The 18,082-nt window shown below is 42.3% G+C and overlaps 1 protein-coding gene across 2 annotated transcripts in view; it reads right to left on the reverse strand.

Moving 5' to 3' along the window:
• Positions 1-18,082, reverse strand: part of LOC126400112 (adenosine kinase-like) — a 143,456-nt gene that overhangs the window by 31,683 nt on the left and 93,691 nt on the right. For both annotated transcript variants that reach the window (XM_050060587.1, XM_050060588.1), the window contains one exon: positions 13,369-13,539. In XM_050060587.1, the coding sequence (XP_049916544.1) occupies positions 13,369-13,539 (171 nt within the window). The remainder of the gene's footprint in view (positions 1-13,368; positions 13,540-18,082) is intronic.

Here is an 18,082-nt window from a genome sequence, read left to right on the forward strand (position 1 = left end):
TGATCATCTTGGTCCGGGCCTACCAGAGCTTTACATCTGTCCCACAGACGATAGGCCTGCACATTTCTAAACAGCACCTGGAAGACGATCAGCTCTGCACTCAGGATTTCAGGTATTAGGCTACGATCCAGTACTTGTTAAGGTTGCTCACCAACCTCAGATGCAACCTACCGATGCACTCTTGAAAGCTGGGTCAAAAAGTGGCAGTTGAAGACGCGGCATGTGTACGACCTCGCGTTTTCCAGGCAGTTGAAGACGTAGCATGTGTACGGCCCCGAAAACTGTTTTATTTCTCTGTAGGCATCCTTCCCATGATGTTGTCAGACACTTAAATAACAATCTGAGCCTTTCAGTGGCAAAAACAAGCACTTTTAGACAATGTATATTGTTGGTATGCTATTGCCCTCAAGATTAAATTTCATCCCAATTTGTGGCTTTCAGCTGCAGCCCTCTTGCTCAATACTGGAGTAGTTTCAAAATCTGTTGTCTCCATTAGTCACTTTGACACACACACACACACACACACACAGGGAAAAGAGGGCCCAGGTAAAAAAATACAGAAATTTCCCTAGTATAAATTTGTGGCATAAATATGTTGTATGTCTAACTTTAAAGGGGAACACCACCTAAATTAAGAATTCCAATATGTTATTTCCATGGCCTAGGAAAGATCAATCAATATTTGTGAACATTGGCTACTCTCTCTTAAAGCCAGAAACCAGAGAACAAAGTCTCAAACTTGTGATGGCATCAAGAAGTTAGTCTGGAGCTGCTCTATATTGTAGGCAATAAATGGGAGACTGATTTTGTGGACCCACAACATGTTTTTCTTTTTATACCCAAATGAGCTTTATTCTATTGTAGTGTTCTGAAACAGAAAATGTACCCATATACTAGAACATTCCCCTGGGTGCTTTCAGTGTCATCTGGAACATCTTTCCCAATTCATTCTCTATAGAGCAGCTCCAGACTTTATACTTAATGACATCACAAATTTGAGTTTTAGCAATCTAGCTTTTGGATTTGGAATTATTTTTGAACTGTCTCAGACCGTAGGAATAACATGTATGAATTCTGAAAATAGGTGAAGTTCTCCTTTAAGTCTGCTGTTTTGTTTTTTTTTTAAGTCACAAATATTTAGTATTATAAAGAAATACAAGATTCTAAACCTAGTTTTCAGTTGCTGTAATTTGTGTCCATCATTGTGCAATTTTGCTGTCATGTTTGTGTCCTCCAACATGGTCATTCTATTGTTTCCTCTCCGCTCTGTATGAATAAATGCATGCATATTTGATTTCTTTGCAGATGTTTTATTGTGTGTAAACTTTGAGCTGTGAATGGTGATGATGATTATATGTTTATTTTTCACTCCGGGTAAAAACAGTCTTTGTTGAAAAGTCTGCCGTAAAAACTTTTGATGAGGTTGAACCCAACTTCATCGCAGTCCATCAGTTTTCTCGCAGCTTATTATCCAGTAAATTCAACAGACATTTGGTTGCAGGCGCTGCAAACAAAAGGTCAAGAAAGCAAACTGCTTTTTTTTTTTTCCCTCCTGCGCTGAACTGTTGAGAACAGTGACCATGCCCTCCTGTGTATAATAAACATATGAGCATTTGGCCTGCTCTATTTACCCCCTAATGAGAAACAAAGATCTGCTCTGGAGGGACTTGCATGCTTCAGACAATGAAAAACCCAGGGAGGGAAAAAAAAAGCTCTCAGAGTAATTCAAACCATTTGTGTGCACAGGGGACATGAGAGCTTTGTCTGAATAAATTGGCCATACAAAAATTGAGATGATGTCCAACGTGTTGATGTGGCATAAGATGGCCATTTGCCAGATGAAAAGCTGCATGGAGGGCAGGGGCCCTTCAACAAGAAGGCTAAATCATTTCACATTTATGCACACAGCTTACATGTGATAGATGTTGCAGGGGGAGTGAAATAACCCCATGGGTCTTCTAGAAGGAAATATTTACATGATGCAATCAAAAAAGCCATAATAAATCAGAAAAACAATCATTTCATTCAGTTTAAGCGGGAGCAACGGGGAGATGGAGCTACGCAACATTTCTAACATAAATCCCATAGGGTTTTATTATCTATGGCCAAATTAAATTGGTATTGTTGATTATGTCTTTGTCACTTATCTTATCCAGTGTTTTCTAACCATGGGGAGAATAGGGGAGTCCTCCAAATGACACTGGAAAACATGACTGCATAGCCTGGACTGTGGGAATACAATCATGTGTAGACAAAGGCCAGTCCTGCCGCCAACTCTGTGTGGATAAGAGGATTGGAGATGGGGGGAAAGCAACCAGCCAAACTCCAAGCAGCAGTGATTTGGAGGGGGGAGGACAGGCATGGGGGTTGTAAGGCTATCTGGGAAGCCCGCCGGTGTTCAAACTTATGCGAGTCCCTCCAGCAACAAGCTGATATCCTGCACTCTCTCCTGCTGTGACAGAAATACACTGGCCTCAGCGCCAGCAGAACGTGGGCACTATTGATCTGCTCCCAGCGCAATATCTCCTCTTACATCCATAATTATTCTCCTTCAGAGGACTCCACCGTGTGCCCTGGCTGCCCGACTCGCAGGCTGGCTGGCTTTCTATCCGCCTCCTTGTTAAAGATGCTCTATGGTCTCACATTTCACGTTGCACTGCCAAAGACCCCCCTCTCTTAACCCCGGCATTTTCGAATATTTCATGGTTCAATCCCAGGGTTGGGGAAGGCGGCTTCAGCACGGCACAATTACAGTGGTTAGTCGGACTCCTCTGGTGGAGCCATGCTGGCTCCCAAAGTACCATGACTCGCAAACAGACAGGCCAGGAAAAACAGAGGAATGTTGGAGAGATCATTCTTCTGTACTGAATCCTCTCTCTGCCTCTATACACACAGGAAAAGGCTGATGGTTTAATTGTAGCAGTATCTTGTAGCGATGCTTCATTTGATCGAGTAGTGGTTCACAACCTTTTTGGGCTAGTGACCCTTTAAAGTGACACTATGTTAGTTTTGAAAAAAAGGAAATAACAAAATATTCCTCTTACAAAAATAAAGTTGGTTAAGCAAACTTACAGAAAGAGGGTTTGAATCCAATGGACGAACAGGGCCCATGTTTGTATGTCCTCCCCTTTTTCTCTGGGTTCTCTGACTTCCTCCCACGATCCAAAGACATGCATGTTCGGTTAATTGGTTACTCCAAATTGCTGGTAGGTGTGAGTGTGAATGGTTGTCTGTCTATGTGTCAGCCTTGTGATAGTCTGCCGACCTGTCCAGAGTGTACTCCGCCTTCCTCAGTGACGTCTGAGATTGGCTCCAGCACATTCTCGACCCTTAACAGGATAAGTGGTTATGAAGAGCGAACGAATGAATGAACGTTTATTGTGACATCAAACGTAACTTTTATTTGTCTTGTAGCAGAGACAAGGGTAGAAGAGATCTGATAAATATCTGGAGCTGGCTAGTTTTCTTGCCGACTTTGTGTTTCTTATCCTGCACGTGGGATTCCACTGTCTTGATTCCATCCGTGCCAAGTTTGAGAAAGTTTTTGCATAAAATACACGTAGTGTTGCAAGCTATACCTTATGCCAATAAAATCCTACGTTCCATGCAGGGTTGGAAGTTTACTTTTTTGTCCACCTGCCACTGCAGCTGGTAGATTCCAAAATCAACCAGCCACTCAATAGATTACCATTGTTTTTTGGCTGGTGAGTGACGCAAATCTAGCAGCCACTTTCCAATCCTCTTCCCATATCACCTTTTTTAAGATTTTTGAAAGAAAGGCAACTCTGTACATGAGTTTCTGTTGCTGCTCCCAGGCTCTGGAACAACCTCCTATCCCACATTAAGTCCTGTTCCACTATTAACAATCTAAATCAAATTTAAAGACCCACCTTTTTCACTTGCTTTAGTTCAGTCTGAGGCTGCCCCATGGCTTTTGTCAAGTCCCCTTTGGCTTTGATTTTATCATGTTAGCTGCTTTAGGTTTCCACTTGTAGTCTTGCCTTCTCTCTATTATTGTTTTATTGTATAACATTGTGTATCACTGCCCTTTATGTAGCTTTTATCTCTTTAATCATGTATGCCTGTATTGAGGCAGATTCTAACCCATCTGTCTCGACTGGAGAGCACTTTGGGTCAACTGCTGTTGTTTTTTATGTGCTATATAAATAAAACTGACCTGACTTGATTTAACTGATATAAATGAGTCAGTCTGCTAACTTTACGACTGTTCACTACTTCTGCTTCTGTTAGACTACAATTAGGCATGTCCAACATTTCAACTGTTTTATCACAACAATAAAACAAACACCACAGCAGGAGGCATGTTAGTTGTTTCCTGCTGGTGGCATGGATGACTGGATAAAGTGTTCCAAGGAGGCAACCTATTTACTCCAATGAAAGATGCTCACTGGGCACATACACCGAAAAAGTTTTTCAGGCTTCCTTTCACACATGAGGATTAGAGTTAGTTCTCTGGCTTTACTGCTGGCTCCTGTCCAAATGAACTGCAGGAAAATAATTCACTGATACAACTTAGAGTAGAGTCCTGTGGTGGTACAACTGAAGTAAGCTGTACCATGAGCTATCCGGTCCTAAGTGAGAGCTGTGTGCGTATACTCGACACAGAATCAAACATGTTTCATTGGGTGTTGGCCTTCGCCAGAGCTGTCCCTTGTCACAAATTCTGTTTGTCATATTCATGGACAGGATCTCAAGGCACAGCTGGGGGAGGAGAGAGTCCCGTTTGGGGACTTTAGAATTGCATCTCTGCTCTTTGCAGATGATGTGATGGCTTCATCAGACTGTAACCGCCAGAACACACTGGGGTGGATGATTGGGATGAGAGTCAGTACCTCGAAGTCTAAGGCCATGGTTCTATACCGTAAAGTGAGTTTCTGCCCCATGCATGAGTTCCATACCGTCGAATACCGTCCCTTCTTCACATTGAAAGGGACCAGTTGAGGTGGATTAGACATCTGATCTTCCTGTTAGAACTTTTGCGGGGACATCCATTTGGTAGGGGGTCCAGAGATAGACCCAGAACATGCTGAAGAGAATATATATCTCTCTGGCCTGGAATGCTGGAGGATCCCCCAGGAGGATCTGGAATATGATTAGCCTGCTGCCCCTACGAGCCGACCCCAGAAAAACGGAAGCTAATTAATAGATGGATGGAAACATTCACGTGAGTTTTCCATTTTTATTAGACCCAATAGCAAAAAATGTGATTGTGAATACAAAGAGCCGTGTTTGTGATGTGCAGAAAAATATATTAATCATTTCACTGTCACTTTTTATTTGGTTCTAGTGGGTATCATGTGGCTTGCACTTGTGGCTACAATGCCAAAATTCATGCACACCTGAGTGCTGTTTCTGGGGGGCTTCTTTGACTTGCTCTCAGTCAGACTGCCTAATGATGTAATTCTGTGGTTCCCAGCTAGTGGGTCACAGGTTAATGGACCACAGGTTAATTCTGAGTGGGTCACAATATGTGGGTCAACTTCATCAAAAAGCCTGAATGAGCTGAATTAGTTGTAACTACAATAGTTTGTGTTTGTTCACAGTTGGCTTCCAGCCCTAACTTCACTCTCTTACTGCAATACCTCTTATTTCATTGAGCCTTAAGCCCAGTTGTACTTTTGTTATTTTAGTAGTAGTAATAGTTCAGCTAGAGCAACACAGTGGTTAGCAGTGGCTCCTCACCACAATAAGGTCATGGGTTTTCATCCATTCATGATTCAGAATGGATGAATGGAAATGAGTTAATTGGGTGTTAAGTGGGTCTGTGAGGATTATGTGTGGACTGTGACCAGAGGCAAACCAGTTGGGAAACTCTGATGTAATTAAAACTGAGTCAAGACAATCCTGGAAATTCAACATCAGCAAAATTTAAACAGTCTCACCTTAAGGACAAGCTATGTTGATCTGCAACATACTTATGAGTACAGATACTTTTCAATGTCGATTAATACATCAATTATTTTACCAATAGTTGTTTGGTCTATAAAATGTCATAAAATGGGGAAAAATGTCAAAAAGTGTTCCACAGCCCAAGATGACGTCTTCAAAAGTCTTGTTTCGTCCATAACTCAAAGATATTCAGTTTACTGTCCTAAGGCCCTTTCACACCTACCTCATTTAGTGCGGACTGTTTGACTTTTTAGTTTGAGCCAAACCAAATTTAAGGGTGTGAAACCTCCTTCAGACCACGGTCCAGACCAAAAAGTTGAACCTTGGTCCACTGAAAAGAGGTGGTCTTGGTATGGAACAAACTGAACCATGGTTCGGTTCGTTTTTGGATGGTTCGGACTTTCAAGCCAATTACAGGAAGTTTTGGCAGGCTATTGTTATGTGATAAGAGTAGTGTAGCACTTTGGTTTGTAGTGTTTAGTTTATCAACAGAGAGAGTGACGGTGGCTGAACTCAGAGCAGACAGGTGTAAGCAATTGGAGCACAGGAGAAATCAGAAGTGAAGTTGTGGAGTGGTAATAAATGCACACTGTTGGTTTCAGTTTGTCCATGACCAATGCAACATAACAGAATTAGCCGCAGTAGCACAAGGGAAGAGTCGGAGGTGGCTTTATAAGGAGTCTGTTGGAAAAACTCACTAAAACTCTGACACTTTTTAATTATTTTCCCAGAGGATGTGAGAGAAGGGCTATAAGATGATGGAATCGTCAATCTACAGACTAATCAAGGTACAGTATAGGGACACACAGCTCATTTAGATGATGATGATAGAACATAGCTATGTCATGAGTAATTCTTCAGTGCCCTCACATAATTGCAATGTGAAACCAAAACTAACCAGATGAACTGTATGCAATGTAACAAAAATGTGGACTATGGATCAGTCTTTTAGGTGTGAAAAGGATCATGGAGGAGTAAAGACACCAGAAAATATTCACATTTAAAAGGCTGGAATCAGAAAATTTGACCTTTTTTTTTTTTCTTAAAAAACTCAAACTGATTAATTATTATCAAATTAGCTGGCAGTTAATTTAATAGTTGACAACTACTCGATTAATTGCTTCATCTTTGCAGCTCTATTTGTCATAGGGCTGCAACTACCATTATTTTCATTAACTATTAATCTGCCCATTATTTTCATGATTATTTGATTCATTATTTCGTCTGAAAAATTGTTAAAAATGCTCATCACAGGTTCCAGAGCTTTAAGTGATGTCTCCAGATTGTTTCTTCTGTTCAACCAACAGTCCAAAACCCAACGATATCTACAACGACTAAATTAACTACATCGTACATCATTTACAATCATAAATGACAAAGAAAAGCAGGAAATTCTCTCATTTAAGGAGCTGGAACCAGCAAATGTTTGACAAACAGTTGGCGATTCATCTTATTCAGATTGACTAATCGATTAATCGACTAATTGCTGCCGCCTAATTTGTCACGTTTATGAATTGAGAGCAGTTCAACTAATGACAGATTAGAGAAAAGCTATTGAAAATAATTATGTAGCACTTGCTTTTCTTCTTTCTTTCCTGGTCTTGGGATTTGGGATCCACTAATATTCAGCAAAAAATAAAAGGAAATAAATAAAACAAGGCAGCTTTTGCATTTAGCAAATCATCACAGCTAATGTGCGCTATGACTCATCATACAACTCACTGACTGTACGTCACACTGAAGGTCAATGTACTCTGGCGCTGAGCGGAAGGCATGTGACTCACCACAGAAATAGCACATTCAATTAAAATTAAGTTGTGAAAGACACAAAGGAGAGCAGCAGCTAATACTTCATGTCTTTTCCTCCAATGACACATTGTGATTGTTCCGCTTCGCCAGCTTTAGAGATGGTTCTGTGTTCATCCTCCCAGTTGGCCTGTGGGGCCTTGTGAATAAACACATGGAGGTTAATGTCTCATGTTCTACCCCGTTCTCTGCAGACAGCTCTGACAGGAGGAGAGAGAGAAGAGCCTAAAAGGAAAGCTGTTTCAGTAATACGCTAATCTGGCTCTCACATCTCTTTGTTTTAGGCAGTGAGACAGGATATTTTCCTCAAGCTACCGTTGAGAAGTACATCTCCAGTCCGCTGTGGGTGAGCTGTCAAGGGGAAATTCTTCCTCCTATTCTCTTTTTTTTTTTTTTTTTTGCGAGAACACCCCTCATACCCTAAGGGGTCTTTAGTGAACTTGCCATCACCCACACATACTGACAGCAGAGAGCACGCACTTCCACGGTCCCGCTCACGTCACAGAGGCGATAAACAGCCACGGGCCTCGCCACAGAGATAAGGCTTCCAAGCAGTCTCTCAAACAAACAAAGCCAAATGACGAATCTGGAGAGATGTTAAGAAATGACGCCATATTGCCCATGTATCTCCTCTGCCTGCCTTTTTTTCCCTCCATCCACACAAACACACATATATATACTTGTACACCCACTTCAGCGTGTCCTGGAAAAATCATTAGAGCCCCCACCACCCCACACACACTGCATGCAGATGGAGAAAAATAGGGCTGAGAGCCAAAACGCCTGAGGGGCTTTTCATGACAATAACCTTCTGTAGAGCTGCTTGTATCCCTCCACCTAGATCAGGGAGAGGTGCTGAGGGATGGATGGGAAAATAAGCGAGATAACCATACAAAATATTAGGCGAGGAACATTCACACAAAGTACAGAGGAAGAAGAAATCCGTGTCATTTTGCTCTCATGGCCTGGAGAGATGGCAGGCTAAATGCTCTTTTAAAACAGCTTGAACATTGAAATGATGATGGCTCCTTTTGCCTCAGCAAAGCACATTAATACATAGCCGAATGCCATTTCCACTTTTGTTAAATGGCTCACCTATTGAGTATTCAATTACAATGGCTGTCTCTCGTTTGGAAGACGGGGCTGGGACCCATAAAAATAAGCTCCCTCTGAGTGTGGAGCTGCAGAACACATTGGACGGCAATGGGAGGCATGAAGAGCTCCTGTATGGGGGTGGTATATAATGTTAATGGCAGGGGAGCGAGGAGGTTGTTGGGTATTGGCTGTGGGGCAAAAAAACTAAGCTCCTCATCTGCGGTACCGTTTTATTAAGGAAGCATATTTTTAAACCATTTGCGCAGATAAAAAAAAAAGAAAAAAAAGAAGGAGCCCTAGCTCATGAAATGATCTAAATTGAGAAAGCCATGAATCCTGGCTTAAAAAAACATCAGTCAGGGTGATTAATTCAGTCTTGATTAATCGTTCCATTTGTCTATGATATGTCTAAAATTCCACAATACAAATCTGGCAGTAATGGTCCAATCCTTCCCCCCTATTGTGTGGTTTATCTCTTATGCTCAAATAGCAAAAGCAAATTGTGGCTAATTTTATCGGCGAATCCACTGGCATGTGGTTTTTCCAGCGGTAATGATTCCCTCATTCGGGCCTAATTAACTGCAGCCATTAAATGGAGGGAAATGTAATGCCCTGGGTTCCATGTCAGGTAGTCAGAGGAGGACAGCGCAGGAGGACTCAATTAGGCCTGTGCTGTTCCCAGGTTATCACACGACATGTTTGCCAATTAAGTGGAGTAGCGTCTGATGTCTATGTGCCTCTGTCGGCACCATCTCAGAGGCCTTGGCAACGCAGAGACGGCGTCGCTAGCCTCTCCACCCCCCCCACCAGTGAAGGAACAGACACTACACTATGCCCCAAAAAGGCAGTAATTACAGGATGGATGGGAGACTGTTATATAAGTACGAGGCTGCCGATAGGCCAGGCAGGGCCTGCTGATGCCAGGTTTCAAACAAGTACCAGCAGGATCGAGTTACAGCAGAATTACCAAGGGTAGACTCAGTCAGACACACAGACACATTTCAACATCAGAAGCAGGCTAAAACAAGGGAGGAAACAGAGGCTATTGACATTTTTTTGGAGGCTGTGGTGTTGCACGTCTGATTTGGAATTTCAAACGATCAAAAAGGAAATCTGAGTGAAACAAGATCCCATAGTCATGACAAATAATGCAGCACTCCATTCTCAAAATCTTCCCCAAAATTATTATTAGTCACTTTCAAAACATGAGATCTTACAGCTGCTTTTAACATATTCCCCCAAGTGTGTGCAGCTCTGTATCGTGACTCAGTAAGAGTGGGAGAGGGAGGCAGAGACAGGCAGACACATTAGCCTCCCCTTATGGCACATTCTGCAAGGCTATAGGAGTCAGTCTGCGTGATCCTGACTGTCACTGACTTGTTATGAAAGCATCGCTGGCTGAGGCTGATCCATCACTTTGGGGGGTGGAAGTTGGGGTGAGAGGACGGCCAGGGGGGCCGGAGGGGGGCGAGCGTGGGCGAGGCAGCCCTGTTGCCTGTCACTCACCATGCACCACTGCATGACCGCCAACCTTGTCTGGCTTGTGCACAATGGGAGGTCTGGGGCTCGACTGTATGAGCAGTCATTCCCCGCTCCCTCCTCCCAGCAGCCAACACAGAGGAAGGCCAAAAGGAGTCAAAACACTCTGGACAGGCATTAGTCCTATATAGACCCTGGAAGACCTCACTGCTTGAGGCAGGCAAGCTGTGAATATCTGCTCTGTTTCCCACTGAATCTCTTATTTTGGCGGTCTTAGCCGGGTTCAATTCCGGAGAGCAAGCCCCGACAGAGACTCCAAAAGATAATCTCCTTCAACAAACATGCATTGCAATTATCCAGAGTCATTAAACTGTAATGACTGGAGGTGTGAGCAAACTTCTTAAGCAAACAGTTACAGTACCACCCACCCGAAAATACATAACGCTTGCAAAATGTACACCGTGGTTTAGGAGACAGAATCGTTCCTCACAGCAATTAGGGAGTGAGAGAGATGTGCATATGTAAAAGGGAGGTCTTGTGTTGGGAGAGGAAAGAAAAGAGGAAAAAGCTGAAGTCAGCAACAGCAATAAATCCTCAAATGCTGAGCAGTTTCTTCCAGCTCTGTCCTGGTCTGTGGACCCCATCTCTAACCCGAACACAGGGCTCTGTTTAGTAGCTTTAGCAGTGGGGAGGCGAGTTCAGTCCAGTGATCATCCACTCCCCTCCTCCCCTCTCTCCCACCCCGAAGGTGCAGTTTGTCCAGGCGGTGCCTCAGAGTCAAGCTCAGCTGGCCTGTTAGAGGATACTTCCCAGCAGCACCACGGTCTGTGACCACAGCTTGACCCCCAACCAGCCGCTCACTTCCACAGAGGCGAGAAAAATCAATAGATCAACTGGCATGAAATGGTGACGCGATTGAGATGAATGATTACTGGGGCTAATTCTTATTCATCTCTTTATGGGGCAGTGATAAGTGAGAAGTTCAATGGATACTGAGGAGAGCAACGAGTGGAGTGAAACAGTGAACATGACATTTTGATTTTGCTTTAAACAAGGTGAGTTGATACATATATATAAACTTTAAAGCACTTAGAGAACACATAACCCTACTGCGACTGCAAAATCCTTTGAATTTGTTGTATGAATAATGGAAAATACTCAGAGGTGTTTAATCTGCATCCAGCAGGTTTGGCTTTTTTGGGGAGAAAGCCTTAATCCTGACTGGGAATATTAGGGTTTGTACAAGGATGAATTGTGCTTAAGTTCAAAACACACTTATGACCGCTGAGTCAGGGCCATTTAAAGACTCACTCCAGTGAAAATCAAGTTTTTAACCTTGATAACATGTCCATATGTTGTTTTTTTATATGCTACAAGACATGTCATTAGTGAACTAAGCAGTCAACGCCAGGGCTGAGCATCCCTCCCCTAAGCTGTCATGTACGTATCATTGACAGCCTGTTACGTCACAAACCAAAAGGAACCAATCCTATAACGTTACAGTAAAATAATAGTTACCAAAGAAGGAGCCAGATGTAGCAACCTATCAGTATTTTGTCAGCTAAGTTTCACTTTCGTTTCAATTGTCAGAGCTGGTGATCAGGAACAAGGTTTATCTAACATTAGCAACACATTATCAGCTGTTTGATACATAGTCAAGTTACCCATTGCCGTCTATAAGCAGAGGTTTGTGTGTCTGATGAGCAGAGTCAAAGGTGAGCAGGTACGCTTGAGCTTCAGGCGAGCAGCTGAGGGGCGGGTGGAGACAAAAACAGGGACTAATTGCACATTCATAGATCTGCCGAACTACATGAGGAAAGGTGTGAAGTTACATCTAAGCTATTACAATATGTAATTTTGATGAAAAAAGATGAGCTTTTAGGGGTTTAATGAGTATCAGGATTGGGTTTCAGTAGTGCAACCTTTAACATGTCTTGTCTAAATTTACATCAAATAGGCTATGTCTACAAGAATCTGGAAAATTATACTTAGGTGCCCTGACACACCAAGCTTGGTCGGCTTTTGATTAATGTCGGGCCGTCAGTGAGCGTCTGTCCTTATTTCTGTGGTTTGTCATGCACCATTGGCACTAGCTGGCCCTTGACTGCTGTTTTTTGGCTGATACAGCATGTTGAATCGACGGCGGAGCCCGACGGTGAGTGAAATCACTCCGACCGACAGTTCAGCTCAGTGCCCACGAGGAGAAACGGAAGTGAAGAAAACAAACAAGTTGCTTTAGTCAAACGAACTTGTTATATTTGGTAACATTATGTTTTTAGCCATTGAGCTCTTTAGCAGGAACAGTTTGTAAGTACCCTTTGTTCTGTCAACATCTGGTTGTGTTGTTAATGTGCTAACTCGCTAACTAACACCTTGAATATGTCCTGTCGATCTTCCGGTTTGCCCTTTTGAATGAAGAATACAGACTATAGCTTTCTGCTGGTATGGTGAGTTATTTCCTGTCACGCAGCTGCAGAATGTACGTGCTAGTTGACTGCTGACTGTAGTCCTTGCGGTGTGTTCACATGCAAGTTTTTGGCTGGGACACAGGCGACATGAGGCGACACAACAGTCGGCCTTTGCCGCCACTGATTCTTTGATGTCGTTTGGGTATGGCTGAGGTAATGCATAATAAAAATCGTAATAAGAGTTGTTTTTCTTTCAGGCTCATTCAAATATTTACTTAACTTGTAGTAATAAAAAACAAGTATAAGAGTCTACAGCCATGCTAGCAGCTCTAGCAGCTAAGTGCTAATGTCAGCATGCCAATATGCTCACAATCACAAGCGAATGTGTAGCAGGTATGATGTTTACCATGTTCAACATCTGAATTTAGCATATCAGCATGCTAACATCTGTGGTTTTGACATTTCAGTCAAAATGTTTTTGAGACATCTGACTAAATGACTAAAAACACAACAGTCAAAGACAACTAAAAATATAACCTTCATTGTGAAGATAAATGTAAGCGTGCACACAGAAACACATGTACTATACATCGTAATCAAAACAATGTGTTAGCAAACAGACTATCTGTCCTAAAGAGGCCTGACTGAGCACTTGTCTCGTTTTACTTACCGTCTCGTTGCCAAACAAGATGTCAACGTAAGGCATGACCTCCATCAAGGGCTCTTTGAAGAACTGGCTGATGAAAGGTGCCGAGAGGTTCATGCAGAAGATTTTGTTGTTATCTGAAGCATGCTTCGCCACCTTTAGGATGGACTCCGGGGACACGGTCAGGAAAAACCCCTGAAAACAAGAATATTATTTACTTAAGTGATGTCTTCGACAGTTTGACTGACCTCAGCTGAAACACATTAATCTGTACCGGCAGCATTATCTGTGTTTTGACAGCACAACATGAGCCACAATGGACTGAACTGTAGGCTGAAACTCTTTAAACTGCTAATTTGTGGGTTTTGGATCCTGACAAGGCAATTTTAGGGTGACAAGGCTTGGTATTATTGAAATAACACAGGAGCCAAAAGAGGGGAAGGGGGAAGAAAAAAAAAAGCGGTGGTGCTCAAACATTTATCTGAAATGGTTTCTTAGAGCACACACAGAGCAACAAAGAAGAGGAAAAAGGGCAGGAAAAATCCATCCAGGACAAAGCCTGTGGCTGGGCTCCAAGGCTCGTACTGGAGGAAGCAACATGCACGTATCCGATGATAGGGCGAACAAAAGTCTCGTCTGGACTCTCCTTACTTGGAAACAAGAGAGGCAGCTCCACTCATTGTGTGAATGAATACAAATCAGGTAAGAAAACACCTTTGTGTTTCAGGTGGAAACCTGAAGCGAGACTCTCCTGCAAGCCACACAAAAACACTCCTCCTTTGATACTGATCTTCTTAACCTTGTTTTTCAGCAACAAGCTGCTCTGTAAAACCACTGTGTCACAATAGGGGCAAAGGGGGGAGAGAGGAAAGTAAAGTTTCAGCACAGTGATACATTTAATCTGGCTGAAAAGCTTCCATTGTGGGCTACAGTGCAGTTCTCATTAAAGCACTATGACATTTGCAGCGACGGAGGAGCGACCTCCATGAAAAAGAAAAGGGTATAACACCGATGAATAGAGGGTGACTGTGTAGTCAATCAAATGTACAAGGCATTACAATGCAGCCGTGCTAAGCAGGTGAATTTTTTATTACACATTCACGGTGTCATTCTCTCTCTAGGAAGACATTCTCGTCCCTCTGCGGTGCTGCATGTCCTGTGGTTTTTTTGTCTTTAAGTTAAGGCCCAGGTCAGCGCCTGTGGTTGCTGTGTCACGGTACCATCTGTTGAAGACTAAAAAGGTGTTTTCAATGGACCTGGGAGCACAAAAGGAACTCACTCTGGGCTAATGGCCCATCACTGACCCTGACATTTTTCTTTTGCGGCGTGCCAACATGTCAGAGGAAGGGGAGATTGTTTTCTGACACAAATGGTCTTTTTTTTTTGGTAGTTGAAAATAAACTGTCATGGTTACCGTAATGTTAACACTGATCAAAGGCCGGCGGCTCGATCAAATATCTTGAGGGGTGGTGAACTTTAAAAGCCATGCCACAGCTTCTCTAATCACACACTGGCTCTGTGTAATTTACTTCTAACTCCACTACCACTGCCATCACATTAAATAGCTCAGACCTGATTCCTGAACAAATTATATCCATGTAATACTAAAACAATACTCAAACACTGAATTCTTATTGAGCACTCAAGGTTCATTTCAATTTGATGTGATGCGTTTACCAAAAACACACTGATTCCAATCCAAACGATAACATGTTACAGTGTGAATGGATTTAAAATGCTAAACGTGAACTATACACATTTATCTTCAAAACTATATCTGTGTTTCTCCTTAAAAGTTGTTTAGCTAACAACATCTTCATTAGGTGACTAACAAGTCCGTCAATGTATCGATTCAGTGGTCAGCAATCCAATATCATTATTGCAAAGTGAAAACAATAAGTCATATTGTCATCTTTAAGATATGCCTTTATTTTGAAATTTGCATGGCACATCTGTGTCACTGTCAAACAGTGCCAGGCAGATAATGGCAAGCAGCCAAGAAAAAGACAATGAGGATATTTATTACTCTCGGGAATAAATCAGCAGTGTGAAAAATATTTTGGATATATTTTCAGAAAAAAGACGGGTCAACAGACAAAACACATGCCACTTGTAAACAATGCTGTTGCGAGATAAAATACTCAGGAAACATGATGCACCTGCCTGACCGGGCATCTTACTTCGCTAACTTCAGCTCAGCTGCTCTGTTTCAACAATGTTAGGCTGAAAAACATGCATGCAGTGACTTTAAACCAGATGCATAAGGAAAAGTATAAATAATACATGTAATTGGTTAAGCTTTGAGTCAAGATAAAATTCGCTAGCATCTAGACTAACTCATGCAGTGTGAAAATGCCACTAATGGTGACTAGCAAAAAAACAATTGTTTCTTCTGCATTAACAGTTATTTCTTAGCCACATTTCATACTTCTATTAAAAGTTCTTGTAGTTAAGCCATGTTTTATGTGTGTTCGTGAAGTCAACTTAAACTATACAACACTTAAAGGAACAGTGTGTAAGATTTAGAGGGATTTAGTGGCATCTAGTGGTGAGGATTGCAGACTACAACCAGCTGAATCTCCTTCCGGTTAGAATTCCGTTAGTGTTTATTGGTCAGGAGGTTTTTACCAAGGGCTGATTATCTGCAGATGGACCTGGTGTTTTAAACTGATAAAAACACTGAATAAAGCAGTCTGACGTTACAAATCAGTAGCCCTTTTTAAACAGGAATTGTGCAAATTTGCAGGAAAGCCCAATCAGTCTTCTATCAGCATTGGCAGTATAAAAACAAAATCGGGGAGTGCAGCAAAATGCCGCCTACCTACTTTTGTTTATACAGAATGCGCCTTTTTCGGGGCAATGGGGTGCGTGAGCTCAGCTTGTGACGTAAACAGTGACGTGGGAGGGAAGCCGCGGCTGGTCAGTCCTTCGGCAGTTCTCTTGTAATTCGGCCTGTTCTTCACTGTTCCTGTCATCTGCCGGTTAATGGCCTCTTCATTAGCTGTTGATGACGCCGCACATGCAAGCCACTGGCAGTGGATAAACAGGAAACAGCTGATAGCAGGAATTAGCGAGCAGCTAGTAGCAAGGAGGGCACGCAACTCCTTGTCTCCCCAGTTGCTCATCTTTACAGTGTCTGTCAGGTTTGTGTTTCCCTCTTGCTACCAGCTGCTCGCTAATTCCTGCTATCAGCTGTTTCCTGTTTATCCACCGCCAGTGGCTCGCACATGCAGCGTCATCAATAGCTCCTCCCACAAGTCTTCAACAGCCCCTCCCGTTGCGGAAGGCCCCACAAGTCTTCAACAGCCCCTCCCGTTGCGGAAGGCCACCTCGGTCTTTTTAAACTAAAAGGGTTGCGCCAATATGACTACCCTACGAGGCGAAAAATTGGGCACCTTGGATCAACTCGCCAATCCGGCTCTGTGTGTCTAAACGCTCGCAGCTTGCCGGCAAAACAGCCCAACATTCGCCAAAAATCTGGCAGTGTAAAACGGACTAGTGTTTCTCTGACGCTCTTCAGCTCATCGCAGACGGGCGGTGAGCCCAGCACCTGCTAACGTGTGCTCACTTTCTTCTGATCCAGACGTTCAAGAGATTTTTACAGTGAGCTGAATTATCCACAGAGGTCTCCTCCTCTCCAAAACAAAGGACCAGGTGATTAAAAACACTAAATAAAAGAGTTTTAAGTTAATACATTAGTGTTTTTCAAATGCTGTTTGTAGCTGAGAGGCCGCTAACTACGGTGGCTGACACAAAAAGACGAATGGCCCTGTCTAGAGCCAGTGTTTGGTTTGTCCATTCTGGGCTACTGTAGAAACATGACGATGCATCATGGCGATATCTGTAGACGAGGACCTGCTGCCTTTGTAGAGATAAAGGACTCATTCTAAGGTAACAAAAACACAAAAACACAACGATTCTTATTTTCAGGTGACTATAACCCCCCCCAAAAAACATACTTATTATATTATATTACATTTCTGCCAATGTGTCCCCCTAAATACTACAAACTGGACCTTTAACTGGCTAGAATTATTTATGTATTGTTTGCATCTTTAATGGCCAAAAGCCAAAATGAAAGGGATGGCAGCTTGTTCTTTGACCAACTGTGTTAAATGACCATATGACATCGTCTCATGTGGACTGCAGGTCCCTGAAATGAATCGCATTGAAATCGTATTGTAAAAGACTTAGATTGGTAAATATGTATCATTGTCCAAAGAATAGATATAATATCATATCATGATGAAATAATGGTTTACTATTGATGCACCATCTCATGATCAGTTTAGTTAGAAAATGAAGACCTAAACAATTTTCATACCTATTAAATATATTGCATGTACTGTGTTAAACAGTGCTTCGGCAGTTTTTCTCCTGGGTTTTATGTTTTAATTCAATAAAGTGTATCAATTTATGATGTTAGGTGCACCTCCACTACAAAACACTTTGCGACACTGTGAAAACTAACACATAAATGAATATATTTATATCAAAAAAGCTAAATGACAACAACAAACATCTAATTGATGACTCAAAGAAACTGAAGTCCAAATCTGTCTTCCAGTTTGCACATCCAGATGTAGCTTCACAACATCTGTCAAAATATTTTATCAGCTTTGGTGCACAAAAACTAAAAAAACAAACAAAAACACTCCATCTACACATAAAAACTTTCTTGTGTGTGTGTTTGTGTTTTAAGTGAAAGTAAAGCTGCAGGAATCTTGTTCATAAAAAT

Source organism: Epinephelus moara, chromosome 13 (assembly GCF_006386435.1).
Source record: "Epinephelus moara isolate mb chromosome 13, YSFRI_EMoa_1.0, whole genome shotgun sequence".
NCBI lineage: Eukaryota > Metazoa > Chordata > Actinopteri > Perciformes > Serranidae > Epinephelus > Epinephelus moara.